Genomic DNA, 13688 nt, shown 5'->3' on the forward strand with positions numbered 1-13688 from the left:
ACAACTGAACTGCCCTCACCTATGCTCCCAGAGCTGACTGGGTCCTTTCCCCAGATGCTCCATCAGTGGTTCAGGCCCTGACTCAACACTTCCCAGACAGCATTTCTCAACAAATAACATCCAAAGGGGGAAATGGTTATTCCCCTGCTGTTTTCCATGCTGCCCATAACAATCCCACCTCTGCTGTGCTGGTGGGCAGAGCTGACAACAGGATCTTCTCACGAGCCAGCAGGATGAGGAAGTGAACAGAGCTTTTGGAAACGTGCCTGCTGTCAGGGTGGGAGTTTGGGCCTGCCCCAGCACCATGCATTTCCACCACACGACATGGGAAGTGGCAAAGGTGTCAGAGCCAGTGGGAGAGCTGGTGGAGCAGGAGGAAGCTTGCATGCCTGGCAGTTGGAGGGGACAGGAGGTAGCGGCACCCATCACAGCCATGGGCAGTGCAGACAGATGGCATTGGACATGATGTACGGGGTCTTGATGACTGGGGCTTCAGGGGCTGGCCTGTGGACACTGTGGAGAAGGGAAGAGCGTGGTCAGCAGTTGTGGAGACAGGGCACCTACCCTGGGCTGCAGCCCCTACAGCAGAGTTGCAGGGTTTCAGGCTGCACAAAAACCCCTTTGTCTCATTTCGTCTTCAGAGTGACTCAAAATTGAACCCCAGCACTGTCACAGCCTGGGCAGAGCTCAGCAAAGGAACCCTAAACCTGTCAGCTCCCTTCCTAGACCCATGAGATCACTCAAAGAATCCTCTCTTCCTTCAGCAATCCTAACCTCTCCCCAGGGGGCTGGGACCAAAGGGCTCTTCCTTGGTCAAGAACTCTCCATCCAACTCTCAAAGCTCTAACACAGCTCAGGCATCTTCAGCTTGGTCATACCAGCAGTGAAGTGCACGCACCCACCTGCCACAGCTTCGCAAGAAGGCACCACTTCCTGCTGAATTATCTGACGGGCCAGGTATGTCACACTAACAGGGAGAAAAGAAGAAGAAAAAACAACTGAGAGATGGAGAAAAAAGGCCCTCACTAAACTGAGGACCTTGGGGCTCTCTCTAGGACACCTGGTGTCTCAGCACAGTTCACAGTTACTTCAAATGAACACAGCACCTACAAAAGCACCGCGCTCCAACAAGGAAGGAAAGCAAATCCACGATGCTCTGCAGGGCTCCCAGCTCTCAGCAGGCGACGCCTGCTCCGTGCACAGAGCATGCACAGAAACTGCACCTCATCTCTTCCCCATTTATCCCCCCACCACTTCTACAGGCATTGTGGAAAGGCAATGGAAGGCTCGTGGAGAAGACTGGATACACAGGAGATTTCTCACTTCTCTGGTGCGAGAGCACTGCTTGTCTAGACGACAAATATTTTTCAAACAAGCACCAACCAACCATTGCAACTAACAACTGAAATGGCAGTTCCCTGCAAAACCAAACCAACCAAAGAGCAGCCTGTCCAGAGGCCCCTCCTCACACACTTGCCAAAAAGGCCACAACCATTTTTCCATTTGCCAGGCTTACTCACAGAACTGCAGGCTTCTCCTCACCATGGAGACACAACGTGGACACAAACGGGCTGCTGGTGCAGGGAAGGCAATTTCACCTGAGCATCTCACCACAGACGCTCCCTGCGCTCTGCTTTCCTGCAAAGATACAAGGAGAAAAGCCTCAGCTCCTTCGAGCAACAACTGGAAACAACTCCAGAAAATCCCCCACCCAAAAGCAGTTCCTGGTGAGGCACAAAGCAGCCCTTCAAGGTTCACACGTGCTTACGCTGCGGCCTCTGAAGAAACACGCTGCCTTTGTGCTCCTGGCTCCTCAGGGCTCTTTTTCATCACCTCCTGGGCACAGCGCAATAGCTTTTCTTGTACAAGTCTATGACCTATGTACATTCCTCCACCCCAAAATAAAGTCTGACACAGAGTTGTGGTGCAGAGATTGGATGCAAAGCCCAGCCAAGAAACATGCTCTGAAATGTGAAAGAATGCTTCTAGCAAGGAACAAGATCATGCAAAGAAAGGAGCAGGAAAGAAAACCAGCCAACAAATAGGAAACAAAGACAATGGAAAGCAAAGCAAAAAGGCTCGCTGCAGGAAAACCAAAAAAGCAAAACAAAACAAAGAAGGAAAACAAAGCAAAGCAAAACAAGGTCGAGAGGTACAAGAGGAAAGCCAGTGAATTCAATACACGATCATGGCAAAGCAAAGAATCCAAGCAAAGGAAACCGATAAAAACGCTCACCAATGCATAGCAATGGAAAGAAAGAACGAAAATTTAAAAGCAATGCAGGGCCAAGATACTAACACAAAACCAAAGAGCAAACCAAAGCCAAGCAAAACCAGGAGAAAGAAAAGAAAGAGCAAGTACTAAAAAGCCAAGGAAAGCAAAGCAAAATCACCTGAAAACCTCGCAAACAGAAGGGAATGTGCTTAGGAAAGGAAAAAGGACTTCAAAGAACAGAAACAGAAGGGAGAAGAAAATCAACAAAACTGGAAAAAAAACAATGCATTGCAATGCAGAAGGAGCAGGAAATCAAGACAGAAACAGCAGAAAAACAACAAGGAAAACAGTAAACCAACATCAACCTATGCAGCAGCAGCTGCAGCAGGAATGTGAAACAGCAAAGGATCACAAGAATCACAGAATGGCCACAGTTGGGAGGGACCTCAAGGATCACGAATCCCCAACCCCCTGCCACATACAGGGCCACCAACCTCCCCATTTCATACCAGACCAGGCTGCCCAGTTCCCCAACAACCTGGCCTCAAACACCTCCAGGGACAGACGGGCAGCTCTGGGCAGCTGTTCCAGCACATCACCACTCTCATAGCAAAGAATTTCCCTCTGACATCCAACCTCAATCTCCCCTCCCTCGACTCCAAACCATTTCCCCTTGTCCTGCTGTTATCTCCCCTTGCACAGAGCTGATTCCCCTCCTGTCTGTAGGCTCCCTTCAGGCACTGCAGGCTGCACTGAGGTCACCCCGCAGCTTTCTCTTCTGCAGGCCGAACAAGCCCAGCTCCCTCAGCCTGTCTTCGTAAGGGAGCTGCTCCCGTCCCCTTCTCATCTCTCTGGCTCCTCTGGCCCCTCTCCAACAGCTCCCTGTCCTTCTTGCACTGGAGCTCCAGACCTGGACGCAGCCTCCAGATGGGGCCTCACAAGAGCAGAGTTGGGAGCACGGGGGGACAATCACCTCCCTGTCCCTGCTGGCCACCCCTCTTCTTCTGGCCCTTTCCTGAGCCCCAAGGCCACCCATTGGGAAGACCAACAAGGAAACGGGGGAGAACCAGCAGAATTTCAGGGGAGGGCCGACTGGTTCATCGCCCCACAATTGCCAGCCCAAGCAAGGGACTTTTTGACCAGCTACGGAAAGAGGCAGCACCGTTTTAAAAGGTTGGTTTCACTTTTATTCAATACAGAACGATTTGGGTTGCATTTATCAACACAGCCCAAAACAAAACCCCAGTGTCCAGGATGTCTGCTTAGCAATGAGTCATTCAGCCTCCAGGCAGACACAAGGAGAAGCCTGATCCTATGGCCACGTCACCTCCTCTCTCTCCAGGCCCGGCGAGCCGTATTTCAATCTCATACTAGACCGGCTCTGGCCCTGAAGAGACACATGCTGAAGGAACGCAGCATCACCATCTCTTGCCATAGCTGAAGTCCTGCCTCTGGCAAGCCCTCTTTGCTTGGAACGCAGCACAAGCCCTTCCCTTCCAGGTGCCTCAGTCCCTCTGCACTGTCTGTGAAAACCAGGCAACTCAGTCCGCTGCCCTTGGTGCCACCTCCGAGGAAGCATTCCAGCTGATTCGAGTGTCCTGTGGGCCTTCTCGGTTCTTTTTGCTCTCCTTCTTGGCTTCCTTCCTCAGCCGAGCAGCACTTGCCTTGGGGTTTCTTCACTGTCTCCCAAGTCTGAGTCCCAAGATTGTGCCAGTCCTACAAGAATCAAGGCAGAAACGGTCAGGGAACCTTCACAGGTACCAAGTGGCTGACAGCTCGCTTGGGGAGCTCAAGTCACCCGCCTGGGCAGCTTTGGCTGCCAGCACTGGATACCGCCTTCCTGGCATCAGGGCACGCCAGAAACTCCACCTCTATCTCCTTCCCAAAAGTCCCACACAAACCAGAACCCAAAGCCATCTCCTGCAAGGCAGCGCCTGCATAGGGCTTGGACACTGCCTGGCAGCACACACAGCACAGCAGCAGCAGCAGCAGATGAGCTTGCACCCCAAGACTCCTGGCGTGCATCAGGAACACGCGCACATGGAAGGGAGGGCAGGACAAACAACGGCACTCTCAGCAGTGCTGGGCACAGCACCGTAGGCCACAGCTACAGATTGTTCCCTCCCTGCCCATTGCCCGTGCCTTTCTATCAGCCTCAGAGAGCACGACTTACTGGCTTATGGCACCTGGAAACACAGAGAACCTGCAAAGTGTCTCCACAGAAGAGATGGTGGCGCAGCACATTCTCTGCCAGCGTGGGCTCAGGGATCTCAGCTGAGGAGAAATGCCCTTCAGCAGCCACACAGCAGGCAGCCTGCACAAAACCTGCAGCTGCACCATCTTTTCCACCTGCCGAGGACAAGACTCCTCAAGCTTGAGCACTGCTCCACTTGCAGGCGAGGGGAGCAGGAGCTGAAAAGGACAGGAGGACATAAAATAAGGGCAAAGCTTAACAGAAAGCAGACATGCTGCAGACAGTGCCACCAGCTGTGTTTGAACAGCACTGCCTTAGCGCACGCTCACAGTAAGGCACACCTACCTTGCAAGGGCCGCTCAGGAAGGTTGTGACACAGGCACCCGTTGCTCGATTGCTCCCCTGAGTCCCAACTCCATTTCTCAGCCACTCACATTCCTCGATGTTCTGCAACAGAAAAGTCACAAGACGGAAATTCAATTCATTGCAGACGTCCTCAAACCTCCCTTCTCATGGCAGTTGCACTCATTTCTCTGCATGAGAACTTGGGGAGGGCTTACCGAGTGAGCAGCATTTACTGCCAGTTGGCAGCAGCAACCTATGCCTAACTCTAAACTCCTAACAGTAACCTATGCCTAACTCTAAACTCCTAACAGCAACCTATGCCTAACTCTAAACTCCTAACAGCAACCTATGCCTAACTCTAAACTCCTAACAGTAACCTATGCCTAACTCTAAACTCCTATCAGTAACCTATGCCTATCGCTAAAACTAAACACTAAAACTAAGCTAACAGTGAAATCAACAACCAAACCCAGAAGTGGGACCTAACTCCTACAGGGGGAAGATGGAACTGGGGGCCCGCAGAACCGCAGAGGAGCAACAAGGTGGAGGAGGAGCAGATGTTAGCAAGGCCACCCGGCTAATGCCGGGGGCGGGGGCCGCACAGCGGGTAAGGAGCCGAGCGCCTGGACCAGCGATGGCGGAGCTGTGACCGCGCCAACACGGGGCCTGGCACGGTGGTGTGGTGCCAGGCCAGCTGTGCTGCAGGCGGATCCACCTCCATGGGCTCCTCTGGAGGTGGATCCACCTCCATGGGCTCCTCTGGAGGCGGATCCACCTCCATGGGCTCCCCATGGTCGCTCACAGCGCTGGCCCGGGTGCGATGGAACCGGGCTCCCTTCCTCCTCTCCCTCCGCTGCCTGATGGTCATGGTGGGCCCCCTCCTCCTCTTCGGTTCTGGGGCCCCCAGCTCCCTCTTCCCATTTAAAACCACCCTCTCCTCCTCTCTTGCTCTCTTCGTGCTGGACATGGCTGCCACCTGCCCAGCACTCTCAGAGACGAGTGCGCCAGGTGGGGCGGCAGTGACCAAGGTGACGGCTGTGACATGGGGAAGGTTCCACAATGGCACCTGTGCTGCTGGGAGTGGCGTTCTGCACAGGATGAGGAGGGGGCTGCAGGGCACGGGTCGGCAGCTGGAAGCGCTCCCTGTGCCCAGCGGGCAGCCCTTCTCTCCAGCGAGCAACAGGGCACAGAGGAGCCGAACCTGAGGAAGGGTTTTCTCTGTACAATGATACAGAATGCAAGCTGTTAAAATAGAAGTTATGTATCCCAGAATTTACCATCAAAAAAAACAGTTTTTATGCATCGGAAAACGTTCTGCTCATTTTCAGACTGCACAGAGAATCCACAGCTTGGAGTGGATTCTGGCCCTAGAATACGCACCAGCTGCTGATGGGGATCTGCAGGTGCAGGTGGAGGTGGTCTGGAAGGCCTGGGAGGTCGAGAAGGTCTGCAGCTTCCACTGGTGAGAAGAGGGGAATCACTGCCACTAACAGTCTTGTTTTCATTTGAAGCAGCATCTTCAGAGCTGTCCAGGCCCTTTGGGTTAGTCCTCTGTAGGAAAAGACAGAAAGGAGAACGATACACACAGATTCTCCCCCTAAGCTCAGTTCTGGATATCGCCAGGGAATTAGCACTAACCGTCAAGGTTTTGACCAGGAGCGATGAATTAATCATCAGCATCTCAACTTTTCAAGCCCTTCACTTCAATAGCTGCCTTCATTCACTCGGCACTGTGCAGTTACACCTAGCAGTGCAGCAGTCTGATACATTTTACCTGGACCTGAGCAAGGCCTTTGTTATGGTCCCCCACCACATCCTCATCTGCAAATTGGAGGGAAGTGGATTTGATAGGTGGACGACCCGATGGATAAGCAATTGGTTGAAAGGCCGCAGACAGAGGGTGGTGGTCAATGGCTCTATGTCCAGGTGGAGGCCGGTAACAAGTGGTGTCCCCCAGGGGTCTGTCTTGGGACCGGTGCTCTTTAACATCTTTATTAATGACATCGATGAGGGAATTGAGTGCACCCTCAGCAAGTTTGCTGACGACACCAAGCTGAGTGGTGCGGTTGATACGGTGGAAGGAAGGGATGCCATTCAGAGGGACCTCGACAGGCTGGAGGGCTGGGCTCGGGTGAACCTAATGAGGTTCAACACGGCAAAGTGTAGGGTTTTGCATTTGGGCCGGAAGAACCCCAGGCACCTGTACAGGCTGGGAGGAGCGGTCCTTGAGAGCAGCTCGGCAGAGAAGGACCTGGGGGTCCTGATGGACGAGAGACTGAATATGAGCCAGCAGTGCGCTCTGGCAGCTCGAAAGGCAAATGGGATCCTGGGCTCCATCAGGAGAGGGGTGGTCAGCAGGGACAGGGAGGTGATTGTCCCTCTCTACTCGGCTCTTGTGAGGCCCCATCTGGAGTCCTGTGTCCAGGTGTGGAGCCCTCAGTACAAGAAAGACATAGAGATTTTGGAAAGGGTCCAGAGGAGGGCGACTAAGATGATCAGGGGGCTGGAGCAGCTCCCCTATGAGGACAGGCTGAGGGAGTTGGGCTTGTTCAGCCAGGAGAAGAGAAGGCTGCGGGGTGACCTCATTGCAGCCTATCAATACCTGAAGGGAACCTACACCCAGGAGGGGAGTAAACTCTTCAAAAGGGCTGACAACAGCAGGACTAGGGGAAATGGATCCAAGTTGAAGGAGGGAAGATTTAGGTGAGATGTTAGGGGGAAGTTCTTTACTAGGAGAGTGGTTAGGCCCTGGAACGGGCTGCCCAGGGAGGTTGTGGATGCCCCGTCCTTGGACGTGTTCAAGGCCAGGTTGGACGGGGTCCTGGGCAACCTGATCTGAATGTGTATGTTTGGTGGCCCTGCTAGGCAGGGGGGTTGGAACTACATGATCCTTGAGGTCCCTTCCAACCCGGGTGATTCTGTGATTCTGTGATTCTGTGATCTGTACCCCACTGAGCACAGTTCAATGCATCTACACCTTCCTGTCTAAAGCACTGAGGTAATCCAGTGGATTGGCAGGTCAAACACAGAGGCCATAAGGTTTCATTTCAGACCAACACCTTCAAAATTACATTCTTATAAACACCCTGTAGGTAGGCAAGCCTAGTTAAACCACAAGGCCTAAGAGATCCAGTAGAATCACCCACTGACCTCAGCATCAATGTCAAATGTACCTTTGCCCCATCCCAGGTGTGGTACACGTGACAATTCACACCGTGCCACAACAACCTGAAGCGAATGACCGTCATGCACAAAGCCTTGGGGATGTGCAGTCTGCACAACCATCGCCTCGCTTTCCCTTGGCCCTAGGAAGTGCTGCAGCTGCTTGAATGCTACTGTCAAAAGTGAAGCCTATCCTCTTTGGTGTGTTTCCATCAGGCTTTTTAAGACAACGCTGCACATGAAATGTAATCCTGCACACAGCAGTAAGTGCTGTAGCTATGTTCCAGAGCACTTACGTGATCCTTACAATGGATCCTTCAGGAACACCAAAAGCCCTGTTAGGTGGGACTAAAACCACACAAGCTCTTATCACTATTATTGGGCATTCCATACCCAAGCAGGGAAGCACTCTTCTGAGCAAAGAAAGGAAACAGAACTGGATAAAACTTCTACAGGAAGACTCCAGGCTACTCAGCTAAGTGAGCCGTGAGTTCTCCTGCCTTCTTACACATCAACTCAGCTATTCCAGAGCTCATCTGAGCGTGCTGCACATGGTGCAAGCACTTAACATACTCGCAGGACTGGAAACCCATCAAAGTGGCTTGGTGCTCACTGCAGGTTACATGTGGTCACTCCTATCCCACCAAGTTGCACGGGGCATCATCCCAAATCAGTCTTCAAACACTGCAACTGTTCTCTTTTGGTATCTTCTCAACAAAGCAAACAGTTCTGATACCTCCGTGCTGTGAAACAGAAATGTAAAAGGCATGCACCGTGCTGTTTGTGCACCAGTGGCACTTCTTTAAGGATTATATTTATTTTTATGCAGTCTGATTTATCGCTGGGAAACTAAATCTCAAATAAATCTTTTTATTTTGGGCTTTTCGTTTGTATCCTTGAATCGAGAACGGAAGCTGCACTCAGCACACATTAGAAGGAGAAATACTCTGTACTTTGGAGTGAGACAAGTGCTTTTCAGACCAGCTCTAAACTGCAGCTTGCTAGCTTCCATGGAGAAAACTGCCTACTGCTGCTGTGCTCCCTGAAACAGTTCTGCACAGCAGGGACAGTCAAGTTAAGAGACTCAACCACGTGTCCTCAAAACAGAACAGAATTTGCCCATGATACTGAAAACCTGCACTCAGCTCAAGCATTTTCACAAGAGCTATAAATCCAAGAATACCGTATGTGAAGTGGCTCACAGCTTTTGAACTAGGAATGTCGACTGATGTATGAGAGCCAATGCAACACCATGCTTATTTCAGTCCTTTTAAGGCAGAAATTTACTAAGCCAGCTGCTGTGGCAGCCCAAACCTTACTGGCCTCATCAACATTGCACTCCTAACACCAGGTGCTGTCCTCACAACAGAGGCAGCAGGATACACACGCACCTCACAGCAGCACACTCAGTTGCTCAGTGAAGATTAACTGAACCTAAACCTTTCTATGCAACCTTCCCAGCTGTGGCTCCGTACCTGCGAGTGCCTGTAAAACATGCCAACCGTCTGTGCTGCTGGACTCAGCCACACCAAAGCACCTGTTCTTATGCCCAAGGCTGACAGCCCACGCAGTTGTACAACTTTAAACGAAGCAGATAAAGAAAAACCTGCCAACAGTCAGTTTCCAAATGCAAAGCCAGCGCTCTCACGTTACGTTGAGCGAGTACAGAGCAGTTTGGCTGAATGCTGGAAAAAGGGTCCTACTGCTGGTTACGTTAAAGAAAGTTGCAATTAACTTGCTTTGAAAGACAATCCCGTATTTGAATGTACAACAGTACAATTCTTCTTAAGGACGCGCTCAAAACTTCACAAATTGTTCGGTCATCGTGTTTGTAAACCGTGCAGCCCCTCGTTCAGAAATGCAAACGTTGAGTGCAAAAGCCAGGGAAAAAAGTCTTACCGAGCGCCATTTCTTGCTTTGGAGCTGTCACTGCGCAGGACCTCAACTACCAGAAACAAAAGGACAGCAGCACTCTGAGCAGCATCCGGAATCACTTCCAAGCACAAAAAACAGAACTCTCTAAAGCCCAGATTTCTCTCAAATGCCAAGGCTCTCATGCTGCCCACCTATGGCTTCTTTTAAGGATGCACCCATTTCACACCTATGCATGGGTGTGCATTTTCTTAAAGCACTGCTGCCACCAAGTGCAAAAGCAGTGACATTTTCACCTTATGGAAGATGCAACACTACCTTATCCAACTGCACAAACACTGCCAAAGGCACGCCGTTCAGAATCACAGAATCACAGAATTGTAGGGGGTGGAAGGGACCTCCAGAGATCATTGAGTCCAACCCCCCTGCCAAAGCAGGTTCCCTACACCAGGTCGCACAGTGACTCCTCTGCCTCTCTCAGCAGCACCAAGCAGTCATTTTCCCAGTGGAGCTCACTTTTCGTATCCTCAACCCTGTTCTGAGGGCAGGCAGAGCAGGCAGGACAACAAGTTCCTCTGAAATCCTCTCCCCGGCTGGTAGCAAATCCCTGCAGCTGTCTGCTTGAGAACCGCTCTCTCTGACCTGCTCCATTCCCTTTCTCTGTGCACAGTGTAGCAGAAAGGCATTGGAGCAGGTCTAAATTTGGCTGCTCTCCAGAAAGTGTTCCAGCAATTCAGATCAATATTATCCATCTAATATAGCAATTAGATTTGCAAACGTTTCTCAACTGCTCATTCAGCTACCTTGCAAGCATTTGCCTGTTGTGCCAGCACTCGCAACGTGCAGCACTGAAACGCTCACGTCCATAGCACAAATACTTCACCCACTGAACTGAACGACTGCCATCAACAAGGAAATCAGTTACCAGCTCCCAGCTGGTGGGAACTAACAGCAGCTGTGAGCCACAAAGTGGGATGTAAGCTCTCACCGTGACCTGCTGTTCAAGGGAGTTATTCTACTTCCAGAAACAGAGACTTCACTCCAAAGGCTGCTCAGGCAACAACGCACGGCCAGTCAGAGCCCTTACGCTGTGCAGCATGTTACACGGCACCTTTTCAAGGTCTCTCTCTTTTCTCACCTGCTCCACACACCTCGTCATCGTGGAACCCTCTGCTGAACTGCTTTCCAACAGCTGCCCTGCACCTGGAGCACAAAACTGTATTCAGTCCCACTGTCTGCGTGACTTTTCCTACTTGCCAGCATTTTGTTCTCAGTAGGTTAATTTAAGGCAATGGTTTCCCATTGTTCTTTCACTTCTTCCAAGCACTGCACCTGAGGGAAATCTCTTACTTTCACCTCAGCCCTGCTCTACAAGCCTCATGGTATTTGGGCTTTCTTTTGAAAAAGCAAACCAAACAACAAAATCACACTCCATCAGAGCACGCCATCCATCTTTTAAACACACTTACGTATTTGGACGCAACCAGAAACTGACTTCATTTAGTCGTACAAAAAACAAAAACACCTCTCTGGCACAAGCCAACTCATCGTCCAGCTGCTTTCCACCACAGAGAGCCTGTTGCATCCTGCAGAAATCACCTCCCATCCAGTTCTAGTCTGCACACTGCGCCACCCTCACAAGTGCGCCTCTGTCTGTCTCAACCAAAGGAACCGGAACGCCTTACTTTCATTTTAATGTCCTGACACATTTTACACTTACTGAAGGCTTTCGGTTAAAGACTGGCCTTGACTTAAAGATTATCTGAGACCAATTAAACAGAAAAAAAGAGTGCATCTCCCTCTCCAGCAAAAATCTGTGTAAGCATTTCATTGAGATGCCTAACGAAAATTCAATACAAAGCTGTTTCCTAGCCAGAACGCTTATTATTGTGAGACTACATTTATCCGTTCTATATTGCTTTTCTGCTTGTAGGCTTATGAAAATTGAGGGAAGCTAAAGGCCTTCGTTACAGTAAGGCACAAGGGTAGCTCGTGATTGATAAACAAAGTAAGCAAAGTTCAGAAAACTCAGGTGCTGATCTGATTGACGTTACAGGAATGCCGATAATCGCTGCTGATTATGACTCCACTCAAATAAAAGCACACAAAAGCTCTGGTCTCTACAAACACCAAGTCAAATAAACCACTCATTACCATCACTAAAACACTGCATCCAAGCATTCAGTAAAAAAAATCTCATGTAGATACCAGATCTCATGTAGACACCTGATCTCACGTAGATACCAGATCTCATGTAGATGGCACATTTAAGCTGAAAGTCACTCACTTCCTGTACTTGAGGCATCACTACTGGTCAGGAGCTCAGCATCTACCTGCATCCCATCTGCACGGACAGACAAATCCACCACTTCTGCTGGCTCTCTGTCACCAGGAAGATGCAGTGTTACCACTACCTGATCAACTGAAAAGTACAAGAAGAAAGTCAGGGTTTACCTTCATGTATAATGAAAGAGGTCACAGTAATCAAGAAAAAATACACCACTTCTGCTTGCACTCTGCACAATTGCTTACACCTCGTGGTACAGCCAATCACTCCCAGGTGTCAGCAAACTTATTATTCCTACAAAGCAGGGAGAACCAGAGCACAAGCTTTTTGCTGCCTAAAGGAAGGTGTGTCTTTATAGGAGAAGTGCAGACTCTGGTTCCTGCCCACACTTCTTCAGCAATTAATATACCTGTCCTTGACGAGCTGTAGATAGAAGGTGTAATTCACCTCATTCTTCATTCAGAACAGCTACCAAGTCTATCTTGGGAGTAAAACATTGCACGTTTATCTCGTGACATGTAGTTTTGCATTTTGAATGTGAAGATTCTGTATCACATCCCTAGGTCAGAGGTGCTTTTTGGGTACATCCCAGTGTTTTGTTGAAATGCAATGGTAAACAGGCCTGCCTGAATCAACATCCAGTAACACACAGCATGACACCCATCGTTACACAGAGCAGCGGAGTTATAATTGTCAGCTACAATCACAACAGGACAGCGACTGCCAGGAGAAAAGCGCACTGCAGTGCTACCAACGTGCTGCACTTGGAGTGCCCACAACTGACAGTCAGGAAGCAAAAGTCAGAACAGGTGTGCAGCGTGCTGTAGCAGCACCAATTTGATCGTGGCTGTGATGCTCCACTTGGAAGCTCCACAGTGCACATACTGCCTAGAAGCTCACTGGTTCTAAGACCAGTGAGACACGTTACATGGTACAACGTGCACCTGTGTAACACTACTTACAACATCAACTGCAGTCACTCATTTTCTCACCCAGCACCAGAAACCTATCAGTTTTTAGGCTATGTAGCAGGAAAGGTGGGATTCTTACCTCAAGACAGAGAACAATAATTGCGCAGAAAAGTCAAAGTTCTAAGAGCTTAGAGGAACACAAGGTGAAAAGCAGAAGTGACCTGGACCTTTCTCAGGGCTGTCCCAGTGTCCGGTGTGAAATCCATCACACACCAGAGCACCTTCAGGACTGAGGGAGGTTGTTGCCAAGAGCCATGGGACACATTACTGTACAAGACTTACTATGGGATGTTTAAGGGAGAAACCAAAAGCAGTGGGTGGATTGGGGTGACTTGGGGAGGAACAAGTGTGGGACAACAAAGCCACAGATAACAGCATAAATGGGCTGCTTGCATGTAAGCAGTGGATAGTTCAGATGTTATCTGGCCATGTGCTGCACCTGATGAGTGTGGTCTGTCCTATCTTCTCACTAAGTTGCTTGCTAACTCCTCTCCAGGGTGAGGGCTGTCTGTTGTTCTTGCCTGTGTGTGCACTAGGCTCAGACCGTGGATTGGAGGGCCTGTGTGCCCATCTGCCAGCTACAGGAGAGATCCAGGTGCCAGCCACTGGAGACACTCAGGTGAGTGGACTTGAGTGTTGTCA

The 13688-nt window shown here is 50.3% G+C and overlaps 1 protein-coding gene across 5 annotated transcripts; it reads right to left on the minus strand.

The window, feature by feature from the left end:
* Window positions 1-3269: 3269 nt before the first annotated feature.
* On the minus strand, window positions 3270-12981 carry LOC125684322 (E3 ubiquitin-protein ligase Itchy homolog). Of its 5 annotated transcripts, none has more exons than XM_048926413.1 (4): window positions 6393-6544; window positions 6135-6305; window positions 4755-4856; window positions 3270-3931 (listed from the first exon to the last, which is right to left on the minus strand). In XM_048926413.1, the coding sequence occupies exons 1-4, from the start codon at window positions 6432-6434 to the stop codon at window positions 3581-3583; spliced, it is 666 nt and encodes a 221-aa protein (XP_048782370.1). In that variant the 5' UTR covers window positions 6435-6544; the 3' UTR covers window positions 3270-3580. The 5 variants fall into 5 exon arrangements, 4 of the variants coding, with proteins under 4 accessions (XP_048782370.1, XP_048782371.1, XP_048782368.1 ...); XM_048926414.1 differs by lacking the exon at window positions 6393-6544 and adding an exon at window positions 12076-12981 and having other exon boundaries at window positions 3271-3931; XR_007373269.1 differs by lacking the exons at window positions 6135-6305; window positions 6393-6544 and adding exons at window positions 4389-4627; window positions 5821-5843 and having other exon boundaries at window positions 3299-3931.
* Between the last annotated feature and the right edge of the window lie 707 nt (window positions 12982-13688).

The sequence above is a fragment of the Lagopus muta genome, chromosome 24, assembly GCF_023343835.1.
Source record: "Lagopus muta isolate bLagMut1 chromosome 24, bLagMut1 primary, whole genome shotgun sequence".
Taxonomy (NCBI): domain Eukaryota; kingdom Metazoa; phylum Chordata; class Aves; order Galliformes; family Phasianidae; genus Lagopus; species Lagopus muta.